The sequence below is a fragment of the Cryptotermes secundus genome, unplaced genomic scaffold (assembly GCF_002891405.2).
Source record: "Cryptotermes secundus unplaced genomic scaffold, Csec_1.0 scaffold318, whole genome shotgun sequence".
In the NCBI taxonomy this organism is placed as follows: Eukaryota; Metazoa; Arthropoda; class Insecta; order Blattodea; family Kalotermitidae; genus Cryptotermes; species Cryptotermes secundus.
In genome coordinates, this window is record NW_019730108.1 from 2,531,668 (window position 1) to 2,555,370 (window position 23,703).

At 38.2% G+C, this 23,703-nt stretch overlaps 2 protein-coding genes across 9 annotated transcripts in view; one reads left to right on the top strand and one right to left on the bottom strand.

The window, feature by feature from the left end:
• LOC111866077 (protein zer-1 homolog) overlaps positions 1 to 1,538 on the top strand; it is a 48,802-nt gene extending 47,264 nt beyond the window's left edge. For all 7 annotated transcript variants that reach the window (XM_023854644.2, XM_033752103.1, XM_023854645.2 and 4 more), the window contains exon 12: positions 1,018 to 1,538. In XM_023854644.2, coding sequence (XP_023710412.1) covers positions 1,018 to 1,190 — 173 coding nt within the window. In that variant the 3' untranslated portion in view covers positions 1,191 to 1,538. The remainder of the gene's footprint in view (positions 1 to 1,017) is intronic.
• A 9,870-nt stretch (positions 1,539 to 11,408) lies between these two features.
• Positions 11,409 to 23,703, bottom strand: part of LOC111866096 (intraflagellar transport protein 122 homolog) — an 88,210-nt gene continuing 75,915 nt past the window's right edge. For both annotated transcript variants that reach the window (XM_023854680.2, XM_023854681.2), the window contains 3 exons: positions 21,619 to 21,830; positions 12,820 to 12,984; positions 11,409 to 11,818 (listed from right to left, as the gene is read on the bottom strand). In XM_023854680.2, the coding sequence (XP_023710448.1) occupies positions 11,705 to 11,818; positions 12,820 to 12,984; positions 21,619 to 21,830 (491 nt within the window). In that variant the 3' untranslated portion in view covers positions 11,409 to 11,704. The remainder of the gene's footprint in view (positions 11,819 to 12,819; positions 12,985 to 21,618; positions 21,831 to 23,703) is intronic.

Below are 23,703 nucleotides of genomic sequence, written 5' to 3' on the forward strand. Positions count from 1 at the left end.
ATATACAATAAAATATACATAAAAACGTATTTCACAATGTAGGTTAGGATGTCTTTATTTATAGCACATTTTTACAACATTTATTAGTAATGTAATTTATAGCTTCATAAAAATGAAGCTCATAATGTCTTTAAAATATAACAGTATTTCATAATATAAGACCCAAAGGGAAACAGAGAAATATATACGTATAATATATATAATATAATATAATATACGTATAAGGTGATTAGCATTTTCTGTTATTTTTGTAATAACATTTTTAACAACAGAATCCTTGAATAGTCTTAGAAAAAATGAAAAAAAAAAAGTATATTACCAGATTGGATAGAGTTAATAAATTGTGGAGTTTGCTTTATTTTACTCAAGAAAACGTTGTATGAGTGTGTATGTAATGTTTGCTTAGGGAAACAGTTTATCTGAACAAGGTTATGGAATTCAGTGTGATGACCTGTCACTGCATTACTTTGGTTAGCTTATTATAGATAGGAATATGTTTTGTAGTAGCCACTCTCATGGGTTAATTTAAATGTTTATCAGCTGATGATCTTTACTTTAGTAACATGCTAAAAACCCTGATTCACTTATGTAAGCATAACCAAAACATTAATTCAAGTTTATTGACACTCATTTCAGAGTAGGACAGTTTGCGATAGCACAGATTCCAAAAGTTTGTGTCGCTGACTGATAAGTATGTTTGAAAGCAGTAATCTCAAGTTTTAGTTTACTAACATTTTCCTTGAGCACAGAAGTTGAGTACTCTCACTTCTTCGAGATAACTGGACCTGCTTAATTGCATTGCATATATCAGTTTTATTTTTAAATTCGTTAAATAATAATGAATTGAAGAAGCTACATAGGTGGGGTGACATTCATAACAAGTTTTGAGAAAACTTTTCAATCTGTTCAAAAGTTGTTAAGTGTGTGGGAGCATAAGTTGTGAATTTCTTGTAGAAAAGGAAAGTATCCATTTTGATGTACAGTTTAACATATCATAAAAGCATTTGTATGTTGCAGCTACCAGATACTGCTCTTTGGTGGAGTCAGAAGGGGGGATACACATTTTGGAGGAGATTATACGTAATGAAAAGCCATATCCTCGTATCAAGGAACTTGCTGCTATGGTGATTATGCATTGCAGGGAGTATAAGGAAACTGTTCTGGAGGCAGTTGCCCCTTTCAATGGTTGAAGAAGGCGTTATGCTCTAGAATAGTGGCTATGTTAATACAACTTAATAGCACGGTTTCAGATATTAATGGTCATCAGACTGTGCTTTCAGATTCACTGTATATAATTTGTATATTTAAATTGTGATGAAATGTGTAACTTCTTTACTTACAAAACCAGTCACTGTTTTAATTTGTATTAACTTCTGTGTTATGTAGATCTGATGTGAAGGTGAAAGGTTTTTCATGTTAGATTTATATGTACTAGTATACAAAATGTGAACAGTGAGGATCATGAAGAGTGCTGTCTTCTGGGATATAAGATTGTGTAGTCCATTGAAAGCCAATTTACATTTCAGAAGAATGTATCATCTCCATTTTCAGGGTTGAAGAATAAGCCAAGCAAAATGTCAGCATGAAGCAGGTCCACTTGCTGCCTGTTTCATGGTGGTTTCTTATTTGGCTTTTTCTTCGACCTAGAAGATGGAGGCTCTATATGAGTATATCTCCAAAACGTGGGTTTACTTTCAGCAGACTGCACGGCATTATATAATGAGAGCACTGCTGTGAGAACCTTAAATCGTACGTGGTATAGATCATTCTGACTTCACTGTCGGCATATATTATGGAACGCTTGTCATGTTAGGGAATGTTCCATGTCATCCATTGTATTGTATTATAACTCCATCTTGAGATTTTTTAAATGTGAACTAAAAATATAAAGTGCCTATATTTTTCCTGATAAAAGAAGTATTTATTTCTCTATTAAAAATGCATGTGTGACATACCTCTCTTCTGTTCTTGTAATTTGGAAACAATATACTTGTGATATTGTGAAGTAGTATTAATATTAAAGTATTATTATTTTTCAGCATTAAGCTCATTTATGTGATAGAAGTCCCTTATTTGTTAATGATTAGTTGAATACTAGTGAAGGAAAATATTAATCTTGTGCACATATGATGAAATATCGTTATATCTACCAACAGTATGTCACCTTCTGGCTGTTATGATTACAGTTAATAAATTATGACCCCAAGATAAGTTACAACCCACAATTCAGCAATTTTTAAGGCTAAGTCAATACAGTTCCGACAACTTCATAGTCTCCTTCTCTTAAGATGGATCCAGGATCTACACAGAATTGCAGACTTGCAAAGTGGAAGTGTTTGGTTTCAGGTGAACCGCATGGCGATTGAATCAAAACATGTGAGTGATTACAACCAAAATAGAATAATATTTGATTGATGGCAAATGATCGAAGAAGGTATTTAAAGTAAAGGTCAGCAATTGAATGTGACAAATTGTGTGATGGTAATAAAATAAAAGTATTGTTGATTGTAAACTGGAGAAGGTATTAAAAGCATGTAGATGGACTGTAACCATGGCAGCCTTCAGAATGCTGTTTGAACAGTAGGAAGACAGAGCACAGCCCTTGGTCATTAATGAAGACTTACAGGTAGAATCATCAATTAGCAAAATGACCCCTGAATGAGGTCCTTATAAGACAGGGCTCTTGCTACTCTGACCAAGCCCTTAGACAGCTAGGAACAACCAGACACATTGATGATACTCAAAAAGGCAACAGGTCTTACTCACTTAATAGCAAACATACTTAGACTGGAAATAGCATACAGTACGTATTTTCATTGTTTGCATCCTGTTGTGTACAGTATACAGTATGTAGGAGCTGTGCTACTGTCAACACGACAAATATTTCAGTATTACATTGAGATCTTTATTTACTGCGATTTGAACTTGCCTCAGGCAGACTGGAATGGGGATGCAGAAAAAACAAGCGGCTTTCAAGCATTGGTAAAAAAAATGTTATGGGATAATGGCTATACCCAGGTTGTAGGTGGTACAACAAGAGGAGACACCTTACTGGACATTTACCTCCTCAGGCCTGATAATTCCCTTACCTCTTGTAACATTGTACCTGGCATCAGTGATCATAGCGGGGTACTACTGGAAGTAGAAGGGGATGATATTTGTCAACAGCCAAAAATGGAAAGGATAGTCCCGTTATACCACAAGACAAATATTTTGGTTTACAAACCTCTTCGGGAAAAGTTTACCTTGTGGGCTGGGAATGGTAGATGGGTAGAGGAGATATGTTTAAGTTACAAGGACATAGTTTTCGAGGGTATGGAACGTTTTGTGCCTCATAAAATTCTGAGTAAAAATCCGGATCCAGAGTATTATAACTAGGGCCCAGATTTTTATGACCTAAAAACCACAAATATATGCATGCACTTATGACCCAATATTACATCTAATATGACCTTAAATATTAAATGGGACCTGTAATTTAACAATTTTTATTACAACTTTTACTACAGTTTAAGAATAAAAATGATGAATATATGATAGTAGGCCCTACTTGCCAAATTAGCCTTATTATGTTTTTGAAGGAAAGAAAACTGATGAATTTGTAACATTTTGTACTGGACTAAACCATTTTTTGTTTTTATTTTAATATCGATATTTGCGTTCATATTTGAGACAAACACTGGCGCATATGATATAAACATTAACTTAACTCTGTTATCTAAAAACACCATTTAAAGGAACACAAGCTTATTCGGCTCTCAGTTTTCAGTGTTTCTGTAACACAAGTTATTCACGTCTCAATTTTCACTGTTACAATTGCAATTTATAACTACATGTATTTTCACATTTTCAAATTTGAAAGATCACTGACTGTCATTGCAGATAGTTTTGTATTTGGAGAAACTTTGTTCCACATCACATGATGTAACAGGAGGATATTTGAAGAATGTCAGTTCGTTTGGTGAGTCTGGATCATTTTCAAATGTTGCTGGTTTATCGGAAAGTATATCTGCAATCTTGCATATTGTTGAATAACCAACATTCCAATGAAGTACACTTTATATTTTGGTTCTAATCTTTAGTTCGGTTTAGTTCATTCTCACTGCTCTTTACTGTGTCCAACTCATCACAGAGTTCAGTGCCTACAGCTTCCAGGTGAGTTATTGCACTTGAAATTGAATAGCACTTTGACTTTATATCTGTCAGATTTTGTGCTAGAGGTAGAGAAGTCCATGACAGCTTCAATTGATGTTGACTCGCTGCTGTCAAAGCCATTAAACTCTTTCTCAAGGGTTGTGTAATTTTCACAATAATATGCCACAGCATCCAACCATGTACCTCACCGTGTGATGATAGGCTGTGGAGGAAGTGGCAGCAGAGGAGCTCCTTTTTTAAATTTATGTACTCGAAGAGAGGCCTTGATGAATATTTTCTTTCCATTTGAAATTAGCCTATCTACATCCGGAAAATGTCCTCGAACTTCTTCAGCCATTCTATGCAATGCATGAGCGAGGCAAGTAATATGTTTCATTTTCGGGTGGAGCCTTTGAAGTCCTTTGGCAGCCTTCTTCATGTATGGAGCAGCATCTGTTACTAGGAGAAAGACACTATTTCGCTGTATTCCATTTGGCCACAACAAGCTCATGGAATTATCAAATAGGACAGCTATAGTCGAATGATTTGCTCCTTCAAGAACTTCACAATCAAGAAGAAATATCTCTCCAGGTTGATCTTGTTTCAGGGTCTGTAATCATCCCACTGCTACGCAACTTATTTGAATGTAATCAACTTTATTAATTTGAAATCTTAATTGTTCAAAATGAAATGCAATGAACAAGTGTAGGGAGACATAGGTCCATTTTTGTATGTAAGAGTTAGCGTCTTCCCACAGCAGCCTCCGTAGTCTAGGGGTAACGTTCCCACCTCATGACTCAAGGTACGTGGAGGTTGTGGAATTTTTAAGGGCAGAAAAATTCAGGGAACAAGTCCCCCAGGAGGGACTTTAAGCCGTGGGTCCCGTGTCATAGATTTATGGCACGTAAAAAGCCTCATGTCTCTGGGAGACCTCTGAGCAAAATTAGGCACAAATTTCCTGCCCAAGTAGTTTCCAATGCCTCTGGTATATGGGGGAAGTATCAGGTACCGAGGGCCGACCTCTTGGCTGAACGGGGTTGATAGCACGCACCAGTACTGGTAGGGTATGGCAACTGGTAGAATATCAAAGGGGGGATGTACAATAGACTATTAGTTGCGGTGCATGGGGAAACCCACCCCCTCTAATAATAATAAATAGCGTCTTCCCATGCTTACAGGAAGACACAGCGTCGAAGGTCCCTTAGAAAAGTTACATGAAAGAATGACTAAAGAAGCCTTTGTGAATTCAGTACTTGGCAGTTTGTGCGTGCCATAACTTAAAAAGAGTGAAGTTTTTATAACACATGCCACGCTTCACATTTGTCAAGATTCTGACAGGAATACGTTGTAGTCAGAAATCCTTAAACCCTTGTAAGCTTTAAATGGAGTGGAGGAATATCTAATTAAGATACTCCTATTTTTCAAATATAATCAATCACTAAAATTTAAGGGTGTGACAGCCGAGACACTGAGGAAAGAATGACTTGAAGGTCCGAGTAGAAAAGTTGTCGAAGTAAGTCACACAACGGGAGTCGTAAGAACTAAACGTAAAAGTTGTCAAAGAAAGTCACACACCGGGACTCGTAAGAAACAGACGTAAAAGTTGTTGAAGTCAGTCATACACTGGGACCCGTAAGAACCAGACGTGAAAGTCACACACCGGGACTTGTAAGAAACAGATGAAAAGTCACACACCGGGACTCGTACGAACCAGACGTGAAAAGTCACACCGGGCTCCGTAGAAAGTAGAAGTAAAAGTTGTCGAAGTCAATCAAACACCGGGACTCGTAAGAACCAGACAAGGAAGTGCAGGAAAGAAGTAAAGTCTCACACTCCAGCCCTTAAGAAAATATACTGGTAGTAGTCAGTTGTAAAGTGTTAACCACTTAGACAGAAACAAGTTTTAATAATAATAAATTTAAACCTGAAAAGTGGTTTAGTTACAAAAGTGTCACAACAAGTAGCCAACTGTAAAGTGTTAAATGGTGACCAACAAGTGTTGAATAATAATACCTCTTAATGTGAATGTGCTTTGGTAGTCTGTGTTATTTCTGCTTCTTTGAGTGTGGCCCGTGTAAGGCTCTGAGATAAGAGAACCCAGCTCTACTGAATCTATCAACCTCACCCCTTTAGAAACTAACTAACCCTGAGAAATTTAGTACAAGGAAGATCATAATTAAGTAAACAAGGAGGTAGGTGAGAAGGACTGTTAAATAGGTGAATTGAAGAAGAGGAGGTGATAAGGGGACCGTTAAAGGTCCCAACTATAATATTCACGATATACCGCCTATCTACATCAGAAGTCTCTTGTCACTAGCAGATGTTCGCATCTTCATAACATGTAGAGATAATTTTTTCCTAACGTCGATGCACTTGGGATAGGATAACAAATGTATGTCTCCAAAAATTTTTGAAGTGCTGATTATGTAATTTCTCTGATGAAATATTCGAAGAAACCATCCATTCACAAATTATTTGAAAATTGTGACCCATTGTTCATTGAATAATAATAATAACAATAATAATGCACAGTAAATCGTTTTCCTGCCATAACTTTCACGTCATACAACTTGCAATAAAATCTCTCTCCATCGGTACTAAACACTTTTCACAAAAAAACTCCTGTAGGAAACTATGCAACTTTGCGCTTCTTGAACTACGTGTACTCACTCTATGCATTGTAAAGTCAAACTGAAGTGTTTCAAGGCTCTCCACATATACGTATAAATAGAATACTTTTAAGCCCTCCATAAAACACATGGCTATCTATTTCTACATATATACAGTATAGTAAGACGGAGACTGGGAAAGGCGAGCTAGCCAGGTCATAAATGCTGCATTCCACAAATTTTCGCCTTTGTAACTGCAAGTACAGTCCAGTAAAAAATATGGTTTTTAATACGAACATCATGCACAGGAACTCTAATCCACATTGAAGCAACAGTCCAGTCTGAAATTCATTTTGTAGTAAAAAATATTTTGGAGCCAAAATTTTACATTATATCAAAGAATTGATTCTAAAATGACAAAAATATGACCCTGTTTCAAAATTATGCCAAGATATGCTGTAAAACCAATAAAACTCTAAAATATGCATTTATATGCAGAATAAAAACGATATAATTTCAATAAGACTGACTAGAAACATATACAATTACATTTAAAAATAGGAACAAACCCTGGGAAGAAAATATGACATGTCACAGAAACCCGGGCCCTAATTATAACCGAGAAATTAAACAGATGAGATGAAACATGTTACCAGTGTAATCTATAAGGAACGTTCCCGTAACAACGGACTGCCTGAACAGTGGCAATGGAACCGCGAGAAATGATGTCTGGTATCCAGTTCACATAACCCCTATATAAGCAGAGCTTATGACACTTACAGAGAATTGAGTATTAAGAACGAGACAATCTTGGGATAGCCGGCACCAGAGACAGTTGAGATCCAACCATGGCCAAGGATAGGTGAGACGTCGCAAAGTGCTCTGGAATATAACTGTACTTATGAAGAAGGAAGTGGGGAACAATTTATGACACTACCTAATGAGCTTTGGGTTACATAGTGCTATTAGGACAGCAAAATGTAGAAAGTTGGGGGCTGGGCATATAGCCTGGCTGTGAGACACAAAGTCTGTTTGGTACTCTGGTGGGGAAAGGAGCAGTTTTGAAGTCAGTTGAAAACAGGAAAGCAGCATCAAAATATATCTTGAGATGAGTTGTGAGGCTGAAATATGGATCTGGCTTGGCATGTCCAGTGGTTGGTTCTGGTACTGAACCTTTTGGTTTTTCTATGATTAGAGACCTGTACAAAGGAATAAATGACTTTAAGAGGGATTACCAACCTAAAAGTAACTTAGTGAAGGATGAGAATGGTGATCTACATCCAGACTCCCACAACATTTTGAAAAGGTGGAAGAACTACTCTGAGTTACTGAATGTACACAGGGTCAGTGATGTTAGGTACACAGAAAACAATGTAGCTGAGCTGTTAGTACCTGATCCTCTAAAAGGAGTTCCTACAAATCCTGAAGGCTTATAACAGCCAAAAGTACATTAATGTTTATTTAGGTTTCATTAGGATTATTACTAATTGATTAACTGACTGTGTTGATTTTCATATTATCAAGGAATTCTGATACCCAAACCCAGTATCTGTGTGATTTATTGTATTGTTTTCTGGACCATTCTGGCAACAAAAGTTTGAGTGGATGACACTACAGGATAGCCTTTGGAGTAATTGTTTGAGTGTGTAGGGTTTCAGTTTGCCCCATAAGTTGTATGTGGTCTGATAATAAAGTTTGCGAGCTCATAGTGGTAAAGTAGTGCCACTGTAGAATATCACTGCAGTCATCTTCAAAGAACTACCCTTGGGAAGTATTGCACTATGCCTATTACACCTTTCAAAACAATTTGGAACTTTTTCTGTACAATGGCCTTCAGAGCTGCCATCGTATTATTCCCGATGTCATCAATGTCATCAAAATGCCTTCCTTTCAATATTTCCTTTATCTTCAGAAGAGAAAAAAGTCAATGAGGGTTGGATCTGGTGTCTCTGCACAGTTATTTGTTTACTAGCTAAAAACCCCCTCAGAGACAGTGTCATGTGAGCAGGTGCATTGTCATGATGCAAGATCCATGAGATGTTGGAAAAAGTTCAAGTTATTTCTGTCTAGCTTTTTCAGTACTGGCAGTGAGGAAAAAACAAAGCACAGAGTTCATATGGAGAGGTTTAATCATAAGAAATTAAACGAGGTCGAGGGTAAAGAGCAGCATCATATTAAGATCTCAAATAGGTTGCAGCCATGGAAAACTTAGAAACTGAGGTGGATGCTAATAAAGCTTGGGATACTATTAGAGAGAACAACAAAAGAAAACAAGCCGAAATGCAGCGTTTATAGGATCCAAGCGAAATACGTGGGCATAATATGTGGTAGAGTCATTAAGTTCGTGGAATGTGATTTTATCACATCATATTATAAGGTATTCACATACACTTACACAGATCACATCGGCCCTCAAAATAGTTGCCATTGGCTGCTATGCAAGTCTGCCAACGTTGATATAGCTGCCAAAAACATTGCTGAAACATATTGGCAGGAAATTTCCATACAGCGTCTCTTGTGGCAATGACCACCTCCTCGGACGACTGAAATCTATGAACACATAACTTTGCTTTCAAGCAAAATCTAAAATCAATAAGCTAATTAATTCTATTTGGAGTATGAAAAATTTCCTGATAGTGGAAGAAGTCTAATTTTGTACCAGTTCACAAGAAGGGTGAAAAAACTGACTGTAGTAGATATCACTGCTATCAACCACATAAAAAATTTATTCAATATTCTTCTCTCAAGGTTAAGTCCATACACAGATGAAATTATTGGGGATCATGGTGTGGGTTTCACTGTAACAGATCAAATACTGCTCAGATTTTTTGCATCTGCCAGATACTGGAAAAAAAAGGGAGTACAATGAGACAGTATACTCGTATCAGCTATTCGTAGACTTCAAGAAAGCCTATTATTCAGTCAGGAGGGAAGTGTTGTACAATATTCTGATAGAGTTTGGGGTACCATGAAACTAGTTGGGCTGATTATTTTCCTATCCAGAATGGTCTAAAACAAGATGTTTATAGAGATTTATTTTCAACTTGGCTTTAGAATATGCCATTAAGAGAAGGTTCAGGAAAACCAGGTGAGACTGAAATTAAACGGTACACATCAGCTGTAGGACTTTTGTGATGATGTGAATCTACTGGGTGTTAATATAGATACCATAAATAGAAATACACAAACTTTAATTGACGCTAGTAAGGAGGCTGGTTTACAAGTAAACACAGAAAACTGTATATGTTCCTGTCTCATCACCAGAATGCAGGGTAAAATCATGACATAAAGATAGCTAACAAATGTTTTGAAAATGTGGCACAGTTCAGATATTTGGGAACGACTAAAACGAATCAAAACCTGATTTAGGAAGAAATTAAGAGGAGACTGAACTTGAGTACTGTTTGCTACCATTCAGTCAAGAACCTTTTCTCTTCTCGTCTGCCATCTAAAAACAATTTTGTCTGTGGCTCTGTATGGGTGTGAAACTTGGGTCTCTGACATAAAGGGAGGAAGACAGACCGAGGGTGTTTGAGGAGAATATCAGGACTGAAGAGAGATGAAGTGACAGAAGGTTGGAGAAAACTGCATAATGAGGAACTTCATAATTTTGTACTCTTCTTCAAGTATAATTAGAATGTTCAAGTCGAGGAGGATGAGATAGGTAGGGCATGAGGAAAACAGGAATGCATAGAGTATATTGGTGGGGAACCCAGATGGAAAGAACCACTTGGAAGACAAAGGCGTAGGTGGGGTGACAATATTAAAATGGATCTTTGAGGGATGGGATGGGATGGTATCTATTGGATTGATCTGGTTCAGGATAGGGACTGGTGGAGGGCTCTTGTGAACATGGTAATCAACCTCCAGGTTGCATAAAATGCTGGGAAGTTTTTGAGTAGCTGCACAATTGGAGGCTTCTCAAGGTCTCAGCTCCATGAGTGAAAGTGAATGAACTTACTAAGATACAGTAAAACTTGGTTATAGCAACATCGGTTTCTGCGACACCTTGTCTATTGTGTAAAATATTCAATGGTACGGACTAATTCCTCATAAAGCAACTGTTTTCATACCTTGCTTAGTACGACATGCACAAATGCATCAACCTCGTATGTAACGTCATTTTCATTCCTGAATTTCTCTGATATCTTGGGAAAGTTCGATGTGTCTGTTCACCCTCACTTTCCCTACCTGCTGACGTGACTGTCCTGGAAGACTACGACCGCGGCTGCAAGAGGAGCGTGGGTTTTATGCGAAAGAAGGGTGTGGGGTGGGACTGCGTGAATAGTGCAAGAGGACGCGGCAGGTTGTTAACTGCATTCCTTTCCTAGAATCTCGTTAACAGGACTTCACATTGTCTACTTACCCTATAGTGTTCCTGCCTAAACCCAGAGAAGTGCAGTAGCGAAAACATGGCAATGAAAAGGAAAGTTTTAAGCATTGAAAAGAAAGTTAAAGTGATTCTTGAAATATTGTGTGTATTGTCAGTGAAAAGCGCTATAATATGTCTTTGATATTACACATTTGGGCAATTCCACGTTAATGTTACGTTAGTCTGTACTTAACTACGTATTTCACTAAAAAATGCAACATTTTAACTCGGTTTTTGGTAGATTTTTACGTGACTAACATAAGGCTACTGTGGAAGTCCCCATTTCGGTTACAACGACATTCGTTTATAACGACACTATGTTTAGGTCCCTTTGATGACGTTATAACCAAGTTCTACTGTATTTTCAAATTCTGTGTCATATACAACTTTTACTTGCCAATTGTATATTACAAAAACCATGTTATGAAAATTTAAACTATTTCTTCTGTGCTCTCTGTTGTCGTCATTTTCTTCATCATCATCATCATCAGCAGCAGCATCACCATCACCACCACCACCGTTGTCATCGTCATCGTCATCATCATCATCATCATCATCATCAATATCATCGATGCCCGAGTTGTTATTTTCACAAAGTAGTTACTTCATTGACCTCATTTCCTGAGTGCTGTGTAGTTGATCGACAGAATGGACAATGTCCTTTCTGAAGAACCTGCAGCTCAAAGTCATCTACATGGAAAACCTAGGGGGGGAAGAAAAAAACTTAACATGCTTACACACAGGCACACAAAATGTTCATGGTTCCTCATTCTGTTGAAGTAGTCAAATCACAGTAAAAAGCCCTCATTTCAGGAAAAACATACATATGAGAAAAAGAGAAAACATGTACAGTAACAAAGTGTGTCTCCAAAACGACTTTTGAAGGAACTGGAAAATATCTGGTAGACTTTATATTTATGTCATATCATTACTGATCAACATATGACCACAGGTTTTCATTCCAGATATTCTGCAACATCAAAATGACATGTGTGAAAATTTAGGGTTAGAACACCCAGTCAAATGTTAACATGTTGGAACAAAGAGAGATGAAGTGAGAGGTTGGAGAAAACTGCAGAAGGAGGAGCTTCATAACTTGTACTCCTTTCAAAGTATAATTAGAATGATCAAAGCAAAGAGAACGAGACTGGCAGCGCATGTAGCACAAATGCGGAGAAGAGGAATGCATATAGGATGCTGGTGGGAAAGCCAGATGGAAAAGCCATTGGGAAGACCAAGGTGTAGGTGGGTTGATAATATTAAAAAATATGAAGAATATTTTCTGTTAAAGTCTTCTGTATGTTCACAATTTCGGCATTATTTTCTGCTTATTTCAAGTGGGTTTATTTTGATGTTTGTGCTGAATTCAAGGCGCCATTTTCTTCTTGGTACAGGATCCGTTGTAGACAATTTTCACTATATACTGCATTACAACTAACACACTGAATATAAGATGCAGTAATTCTGATTTCCATCTGACACTTCACAGCCTAAGGGTAACATAAAAAGTGGAAGTCAGCCAGTATGTATAGCACTTAGGGAATAGCTGTTTTAAATATATGGGTATTCATATTTAGAATTGTCATACATAATGCATAAAAAATGATGAAAATGAAAAAGAACTTGATCATTAATTTTTTATCACATTCATATTGATGAATTTTGTGGCTGTACAAATACAATGAGGGCATGAGTAGTTCTTACCTTGTTGCAAGAGTTACAAAGAGTGATCTGTAAATCTGGCAATAAGTTGCGGTAGAATTGGTAACGTAGGGGAGGTGGCCACCGGCAGATCAGTATTGTGCTAGGTTCCATAGCTTGCAGTGTTGCCTGACTGACAATAACTGGTTCAAATTCGTCCCCCAGATTCTGAAAGAAAATATTTTCTTATGTTAGCATTTTGCTATGGGCTGAACAGTCAAGGAATCATGGTTCAATTTCTGATATGGGCATCCACACTTGCTCTGGGGCCCATCCAGCCTCCTATACAATGAGTCCTGGGGGTAAGTGGCCGAAGTATGAAGCCGACCACTGACATCTGCTTGTAGCTGGGCTCAAATAATGGAGCTATACTTCAACTCCCCCATATGTCTTCATGATGTGGTGCTTAATTATGCACAGGGATAACTTTATCATTATGTCAGATTTTTAGAAATTTCAGGATGAAACAAACACTTCATCATAAAGGGAGCATGTTACAGAATGTTAATTAAAAGTGATATAATTGCCTGAGATGACCAAACATGTAAATATGGAGCCAAAGTCAGGCTTTGACTTTTGAACTGATGTGGCTGGTTTCCCAAGAAGGTTTTATCAGTGTTACAGTATGTGGCACAGAATCTGGACTTTGAATGATACTTCTGGTTAGGTAGTCAAGATAAAAAATAGAACAATTTTAAAAATTTGATGTCACTACCACCAACTAACAAATACTTTCTGTTATGACATCATAGTTCCCAGTTGTACTCTTATAAGGATTAGTAAGCAGAATCTATCTACTGAACACCACCTTCTGAGAACCAACCCTAACATCCACATCAAAGAGGGAAGTAACATACTAAAGGATGGCAAATGCCCTAATGGTCCACCCACACAAGCTGTGAGGCATCATGCCAAGGGCTGTGTGGTACTGGGGCAGAAACAGACCCAAGTCAAGAAAAATCCTCTCTAGGTACCACACAGAATCCATTTCTATTTGCGTCTTCTACCTGTATGGTCCACTGTGGGTGGAAACTTCTTAGATATCTATTACTCATGGGACATAAGTGCAAACCAGTGAGAGAACAAACCACAAAGTCTATGAAAACAAGTATGGATCGCCTTATAGGGGGCATGTACAGCAAAAAGTAAAGAGGTCTGAGACACTTCAGCAGGGAGCTGAAGGTTCTATAACAGCATTACAGGACACTGGTGCTACAGGCAAACCAGCTATTGAGGATTCAAATATAGGCGGGGACAAACTGGTTGTAAGATATTTACCTGTGGTAAATATCAGGGCTCTCTCTCTCTCAAGAGCCGGTAGTTCTGGCACACTACAACAGGGAGCTGGCAGTACCAGCACACCTGCAGAAGGGGAGGGTCTAAGACAAATCAACTCAGGAGTAGGCAGTCTTCACTTAGCAAACAGCAGGTTCTCAGTGATCTAGACAAAAATTAAAGCAAGCTAGGGTAAGCCAAGGAGGAACTGGAGGCATACAGCAACCCAGGGGCCTGGCTACGTGCAACTGGGAAGATACCTTGAACATAGCCACCAAAGAGGCCAGAAGCTGGGTTGTATCCATAAAGACAAGGCGAACCCTCCAAAAAGGTCCAGGGACTCAAGACGCTCAGAAATCTAGGGAGGATTTGACCAATGTAAAGGTAGCTATCCTCAAAAAAAAAAATCCTGAGGATAAACTGACACGGGATGAACAAGATCCTCAAAGAACTGGGAAGAATGTTCCAAGGGATCCCTAACAGGAAACTACCAAATCTGAGGTCTTCCAGTGTAGAGAGACATGTGTGCACCGACCAGTGGTCTGGCTCATTACAGCCATCGATAACTACAGGCTGGCGAGAGGGGCAGTGCTGAAAGCAACTGATACCTAGGAACTTCCCTAAGTATACTACAGTGTCTCTCAGTATTAAGGGCATGGTCTCAAAAAGCGCTGATAAACTGCAGATATAGATTAAGGACTCCAACCCAAGACTTCATACTGAACACTGGATAGGGAGCTTAAGCTGAAAGGTCAGTTTTAGACTGGGGACTCTGCAAAAGTCATCACAGAGATCAGCTGCACAATTTTTACAGAGCTCACTGTAAGGTCCTGAGAAAATGTGAAGCAGGGCCCAAGAGAGAGCACAGCTTTGGTGAGGCTGTCACCATTGGGACCTGATGTTGCAGGGGAGGGGACAATTATGGACCGCTCATCAAGACCCAGGTCACTGGATCAGAAATGGTGGCAGGGGCTGCAGTGAGCTCTCCCTGGCTGTGAAGCAATGCCCAAAGATCAGGGAGGCCTTCCTCAAAGAATATCTGGTCTGCTAAAAAGGAAGAGAAAAAAGTGTAGCGAATGGACACCACCCCCCCTCAAACAGAAAAATATAGTGGAAGGAAGGGAATAATTTTTTTAAATTAATTTATGCCACAGCTAAGTAGTTATGGTACTTCTTAGATGAACAATTTGATGTAGGAAAAGTACTTACTCAGCAACTCTCATTTAAATGGAGGCCAAGTAAGACATTAGTGGGCTAAGCAGGGAGTGACTATTTTTTTTCTGGTGCAATGAACAGAAATGCAAGATCTTGTACTTGGCAGGAATACATACATACATACATACATACACATACATATTAATAAATATTAATAAAGTGAAATTGTCTCAGGTGACCAACCACCTGAATATGGAGTATGTGTCTGATAATTAAGAGACTTTTTCTGTCTCAGCTAACACATGTTTATGTGATCAGTGTTGTATTCACAAGCTACATTCATAAACAAAGTTGTCCTCTATCCCAGCCCAGAATGCGTGGGGAAGAGGGCGGAATCAGATAGACCACAATGACATGTCAGCATGGATCGTATGGGAAAAGTTATGGCCATAACAGTTTGTGTTCCTTATCATTGGTCCAGCCTTACAAGGTTTCTTAAGTTTGGAGGCCACTGAGATCTAACTGCACCCAGACCCCTTTAATAGAGATTCAGGATCCACCCTAAACCGTCTATGATTCCTGACCATGGATATAATAAAATAGACAAGAGGACTTAAAAAACATTAAACGAAAGGGCCATCAAGAAGCAACATTCCTTCTGGTGACTGATTGACTGCTCCTTACGTAATCTCTGCTCAAACAAGACATCATTGATAATCTGACTCTGTCCACCACTCCGCTTGAGGCCTGAAAATGGGGACATGGCGCTTTTGTCTATAAATACTGGTAAAAGAAAAAAAAATCTAAACATTTATCATTTGGAACAGTTACTGTCAGTAGCCACTTATGCTCTTGATGTCAACCTTTCTTTCACCATACCTCACTACACTGTCCTCTCCTTTCATCTCTGAGTTAAGCTGTGGTTCACTGCATGAACTATTCCATGTCTGATTTGACATGATTTTCTTCCATGTCCACACTGAACTACGGCTGTCCATATTTACTGACGAGCCAAGAAGGAAGAGATCTTGAGCCTTCGTTGAACAAAAGGCTCACACAGACTAGTATATGACCTGCCCTTCATGCTTAGCTCACACAACACTACTCCCTCACCAAGACTGATTGTCCTGGGCAGCATCTAGATATGAGGCCAGTCTGTGCTGGTGTACCACAATCATCTTTGCCCTGGGATGAAAGTGGATCTTATAGAATGTATCACTGATCCAGATTACCATCTACCTTCCAAGTGTAGCCGTAGGTATTTTTTTTTTATTGCTAGTGGGGTGGGACTAAGTCCCTTGTACTGCGGCACACGGTAGCATAGTTGGTTGAGGCACTATGCTACAAGTTGGAAGGTCGCAGGTTCATGTCCCGATGAGGTCATTGGGTATATTTCAATTGACCTAATCCTTCTGGCAACACTATGGCCCTGAGGTGAACTCAGCCTCTGACAGAAATGAGTACCAGGAATTAATTAAATAATTTTCCTGGGGAGTAAAACATGGCTGGCGCGTAAGGCTGACAACCTTACTGCCATCTTTGAGCCAACTGTCTAGATAATGTGGGACCCTCAACATCTCACAACCACATGGGCCATCATGGCCTGTTACAGGGATAGCTTTACTTTTTACAGTGAGATGCTAACATAAGTATGACTGGAGATCTTACGAATGCTGATCGGCATAATATTAATGGCAAAATAAGAACTAATGAATGGCAGATAGTAAAAGACAACAATAAATGGAAGAATACACGAGGAATGATGTTGGTAAACTACAACAAATACCTACAATTGTAAACCACTTTGCAGCACTCAGCGAAATAACCAGCGACTGTGATCGTCAGAAGCAGTTAGAAGGAATAAATAAAGAACAGACAGCTAGAAATAAAAAGGAAGTAGGGAAAAATAAAATCATACTAATGGGGGACAGTCACATGAAAGGATATGTATGCATCTGAATTATCAAACCAAGTGGACAAGAAATTTGAGGTTATGGGCACGGTTATGCCAGGAGCAAGATTACAAAATGTTGTGCAACTGTGCGAACAGGAAGTTAACTGCCTAACTAGGGATGATATGGTTATACTATGGGGAGGCTCAAATGATGTTACAAAAAATGAAACAATGAATGGACTTAAGACACTTAAAAAAGTTTACAAATAGGAAAAAGAATACAAATTTTATTTTAATTACAGCCCATAGCAGATGTGACTTAATGGACCCCTAATGTGTTAATGAAGAAATAAAAGTATTCAATAGGAAAATGCATGAAATAATGAAGTTACAGCTTAATGTGAAAATACTGGACACTGAGTTGGATAGATCATGTTATATCAGGCATGGGCTTCATCTCAATGTAACTGGGAAAAATAGAGTGAAAGAGATGATGATGATAAACCAGATATGGGAACTCTCCACTAAGGACAAGTACAATGTTATTGCCCAGGGCTGGATTTATAATTTGAATGAACCTTGCCAAGTACAGGGAAGTGAAGGAATCTCAACTGAAAGATGGAAAATAAGGAAAAGAAAAAGAAGACAGTGAAAGTGAGAACTTGAGTGATTGTCATTATGAGCAGACAGTGGGTGTACACAAAAATATTATAGAGGAAATGACATCAGTAATCAACGAAAGGTAATAGAAACAATCCTTGATCGGGAAAGAGCATAATAACAGATGAAAAAGAAGACCAACACCAGAAATGATGATTTTTTTATGGGAGTAAAATCAAATGAGTCTCGTTTCAATAAGTGTAATTATACTAAAGACTCTCTAATTCTTGTACATCAAAATATCAGAGGTCTTGGTGGCAAAATTGATGAATTGAAGTGTTCAATAGTTAGCAATAATATAAGTCCTCACTTAATATGCTTATCTGAGCATCTCATGTCTGACCAGAATTTATTACACAGCAATTTCCAGAACTATTTATTGGGAACAAAGTATGCCTGTACAACTCATCAAGGAGAAGGCGTTTGTATATACATAAGATCTGATATAAAATTTACTGATATAAATTTAGCACAGTTCTGTGATGAAAAAAACATAGAAATTAATTCTTAAGATTTCTTTAGCTAAAACTGACACATTTGTACTGTGTATATATAGGTCACCTTGAGGGAATTTTGAGTACTTTGTAAATAAGTTGGATAAAGTACTCAAATTATTCTATAAACCAAGAACTGAATTTAAAATATGTGGTGATTTTAACGTAAAATTTTTAGAAGAGTCAACACGTAAAACACAGCTATTAGTGCTGTTCCAATCATATAATATATTTCACACAGTACAGTTTCAAACTAGAATAACTGAGACCAAAAGCTCTGCAGTTGATTTTTATAGATAAGGCAAGGATAAATTCATATGAAGTAATCTCTATTAGTAATGGACTATCAGATCACGATGCTCAGTGTCTCATATTAGAAAATATCAGTTTCCTGGAGAAGAAAAATGAGTGGGCAACACAGATACCATTTTTTGGTGATATAATGTAGTGTGTTCGCTTTTTGCAGATACTTTGGATGATTCATATGGGAAATGATACCACGGAAGAAAGCAATCAGGTCATCAAAAGAATAAGGAAAGTACATGGGGTGATAGAACATATAGAGAAACAGTTTCAGAAATATTGTGTGCCAGGTAGAAACATTGCAATAGATGAATCAACAGTTGGATTCAAGGGCAAAATAATTTTCAAAACTTACAATCCAAAAAAACCTACAAGGTGGGGCATCAGACTATTTGTATTAGATGACAGTAACATTGGTTATGTTCACAGTATATTTCTGTATTATTGAAAACTTACAGGTGAAGCATGAAACTTGCCATATTCAGAAAAACCTTTCACTTCAAGAACAGTTCTCTCCTTGATGGACAGACTAATTTCAGTGTATCTGATGTTGAAGGAAAATCCAGTAGGTGATGTGCACAACCCAAGAAAGAGTTCACATCTGGGATCAGCTGAGAGAGAAGACAGACTAAATACAGTGTCTACCTTTCTCTACCACTATGGAAAAAGGTTGTCAAGACTGCATTGTGTGCAGCAATCGGAAGGCCAAGGGAGCCAGAAAAGAAACATACTTCTATTGTAAGACCTGTATAAATCAACTGGCCATGTGTCCGGGGGAATGCTTCAGAAGATATCACACTCTCAATAACTTCAAAAAGTTTTAGTGTAGGTTCCACAGTTTATTGGGTTTTTGTTGTTTGTGTACATAGAAGAGTGAGAGTTATAAGAGAGGAATATGTGTAATTTTATACTAGAGAGCAGCAGACAATTTGAGCCAGTTAAACACTACAACCTCTCTCCACACTTGATGTCATACACCGCTACAAGGCAGAGAACTTGTCTTCTTGCGTTGCGCTAGTAAACATAAATTTTGCTTTTTTCACTTTATGCCCTTGTTGCACCACTACAACCTCTCTCCACACTTGATGTCATACACCGCTACAAGGCAGAGAACTTGTCTTCTTGCGTTGCGCTAGTAAACATAAATTTTGCTTTTTTCACTTTATGCCCTTGTTGCACCAACTTTTCGAGCAAAACAGCTCGCTTAGTGGCTCTGCGAACATTTAAAATCCCTTGGCAACCTAGCTGCACAAATTTTTCCAAACACAATGACCAGAAAGGGTTAAGGGTCTAGATAACTTGAGATTTAACTTTATGACATTAAGAAACTATTTAAACACTCAAACAAGCAAAGTACTGCACTTCTTCTTAGATCTGGGACTCTTATGACGCTAATGGAGGGGGGGGGATACATAAAGGCTCACATATGTTCACTGTGTAGGGGCTGCTGTGGCTCACCCCTTAATCAGTCAATCGGATCTGTTGAGGAATTTCTACATAAAATCCTCCTGCCATATTTTAGGCTTTATTCTTTAATCCCATGGAGACAGCGGTTCTCTTGGTGTTTGGGCATGATACTAACAACCTTTAACCGTATTACAAAATGGAATCTTAGGAATGGATAGATTCTTTCACATGATCTATCCATGGGAAGAAGGGCATGTGTTGATAAGGACTGTGCACACAGCTGGCTTGGGATAGAGTAATGTTTCCACAGAAGCAAAGGAATTTCTTTACCATTTGGATGACCAACTTCTATCGAAAAAACCTGAACCATACAACCAGTGCACTAACATACAGAACAGAGAACAACAAAGACATGTGGCCAGTTGGGCATTTAAACTCCGCCAGTGGAAGTGCGCGTAACACGCCGCTAGTAGAAGCGCATGCACAGTCCTAAATATTTATTCTTAAATGTAGTAATTACCTGACAGACTTGAGAAAAACCATAATAGAGGAATTAAAATGATACCTAAGTGAACAACAGCAAAAAAGAATATACGTATGAGTTATGCCCAAACTCATCCACGAGCCAGGAATTTTATTGCAGATTCTGCAGATTAATGTGTTAAAATATATTGTAAAATTCGATGTATATACCTTTCTTGTTGTTATCTGCTTGATGCATATATAGGCTGAAATGAAACTACAATATTCGATTTCACTATGAATGCACAGAAAACAGATCACACTCTGTCTCTCAGCCACGATGCAACTGTCTGTTCACGACCCTAGAAAGGGCAATAATCTCTTGCAGCTATAACGGAAGGTCATAGCACTGAAGAAGAGACCCCTCTAGCTTTCTCTTGAATAGCCATGCCTTCATTCTTCTGTCCTTTAGTCAAAAGATTAAAAGCTCTGAGTGTGTAAGCAGTGCTAGCTGAAGACCAAATGATTTTATTGCTTCCATCTGTTTTATGACACCAGGGACTGCTAAAATTTGTCAAGTGTTACAAACAGAAATGAATTTAAAATGCAGAACAATTCTGTGAAGAACTGGTAAACCATTTTTGCAGTATGCATAAAAAAAAAAATGAAAATAGAGTATAACTCTTTGTATAAAAATTAGAAAATCTTCCATCATAATATGCGACACTATGTTCTTTGCTGATAAAAAAAAAAGTTAATTCCATCCATTTATCATAAAAATCGAGTTAGATACAGCATTTTTAAACACAATGGTTAAAATTGTTTAAGCACCCTAACAGGAACAGACATTTAAATGGAGAGTAGCAACGGGCATTTAAATAAACTCCGGCCAGCTTAAGCTTACCACCATTTCAGAAGTCTGGTGTTTAAAGATTAGTATATAAATAATGAATTACATGTGACATGAGAGCCTCTAAGAAAAAACAACAATATTTTATGGCAGGTTTAACAAAAGTTGCCTTTTTGGCTCCCACAGTTTGCTGGCATGAACATTATTAAATCTGGAACATTATCTAAGTTATACTTGCAGGCAGGCATGACTTACAACATGTGGTCATGTGAAACTCAGTTATAACACAGCAGGTAACATACCTCAAAATTCATAAGTCGAGCAGTGAAGGGGTCTTTTATGTCTGCAGGTGATTCATCAAACTGAATGGTCTGGAAGGTGTCACTTTCACTTTGGAGCCAGCCTCTTGTTTGATTGGTTTCTTCAGTGACAGGAGTTGGAGCTTCAATTAGATTAACTGCTTCTTCATCAGAGATGCCTGATTCTAGTTGGAACTCAACCAATGGCAAGACCTCTAGAGGAACAGAAAATCTTCCTTGAAAATTGTTCAGGTCATAAAACACAGCCATTTTCATGGAACTTGAAGTTTCATTAATGTGTCTGAAACACCCTGTCATTAGACCCTATCGTGACCTAGTTCAGTTCAAGTCAAATTCTCATACCCTAATTCATTTTAATATTATTTTTACATCTATGCCTAGGTCTCCCAATGTGCTCTTCCACATCTCTCAAAAAGTGTGTATTCCTTTCTTGGTTCCTCTAAGTCCAACCCAGCCTTTATTTCATCACCTTTACAATCAAGAATATAAATAATTATGTAGCTCTGTATTATCTAATTTTCTGCCTCTTAGTTTAAGATATTTCATTCTCAAACAGATTCTTCTTTCTAAGAATGGCCAAATTTTCACATCCATAAAAACTTGTAAGTTATACAAAGAAATCCAGATTTAATGCTCATTTAGTGAACAGTTGTTCTCCTCCCCACCAGAACTGAACATAAATAACGACAATTTTCCACTTCTCTTTTTGTGAATTTTGGTTTACTAAATAATCTGCAAATACAGCAAGGGATTTTCAGCCTTCCACAATTCTCAGCTGCTTTCTATATTATCAGCCCTCCAGCCTCATTACCTAGTCAGATTAGGTTCTACTGTCCTTCCTTCATCGATGTCATCACCGCTCCCTCCCTACACCTGATGCTGAGTCAAGTTGTTCCTTCTTACATATCAGATGATCCTGTCATTATAAATCACTGAGGGTCATGGTGCAAGGGCTAGTCTACGCCTACCCCTATGCATTCATTCATTCACTCATTCGACATTGCAACTTGGTGCTAGATGTTACAAAAAATTACTGTTTAGTATATGTTAGTAGGTATTGGTGGAAGATGCCATATTACAATGGAACTTATGTCTTGAATCACCCTCTGAGGAGGGTGAGGGTTGGGATTGAGAAATAAATTCCTTGTTGGCTGGGGAAGATGGTGCACACAAGGAACTGAAGGCATTAATTTGATTTCCATGGGACGGTAAACTTCTTTTCTAATTTTTCAAAACCAGTGTGATTTATTTTCAGTCAGTGTGCATTTGAGAATGAAGTAAGATTCAAGTCCTTACTGTATTTGTTCTGCAGTTCCGCATGAACTGTGTACATATGAAATGGGGTCCAGTAACATTTTACTATCAGTTATGGTGTTTACTGGTATTTTGTGCATTAAGCAAGTTCAGTTTGGTTGTGGATTATTTCAAGAAGTACGAGGGTCATACTGAAAGTCAAGAGCAACAATTTTTTGTAAAGTAACATGCTTTATTATTGACAAATCAAATACACCAACTCAATCTACAGACCTTTCTTTATTTTTCCACATAATCGCCACTTCTTTGTACACATTTTTCCCAGCGTTCTGGGAGTTTGAAAATTCCCCTTCTGTAAAATTCCATTCCAGCCATCCGAAGACACTGATGCACTGCTTTCTGAATTGCCTACCTTGTCTCAAAACGTTGTCCATACAGCTGATCCTTCACAAATCATAAAAGATGGTAGTTGGAGGGTGCAGATCAGGGCTATAGGAGGGGTGTGGAAGAACTTCCCACCCCATCTCTGCAATTGCTTTCAATGTGAGGCGAGTGGCGTGGGGGCAAGCACTGTCATGCAGGATGATGATGTTTTGTCATGGACGTTTATCGCGCAATGCACGACACAGCTTGTGCAGCGTCTGGACATAATGAGCAGCACTGATGGTTTGCCCAGGTTCCAGGAATTCGGCCAGAATAAATCCCTCTGCATCCAAGAAGACTGTTCCCATCACCTTCGCAGGTGATGGCACTGTCTTTGCCTTATTTTCTGATGGAAAATGCAAATGGTGCCATTCCATACTCTGCCGTTTC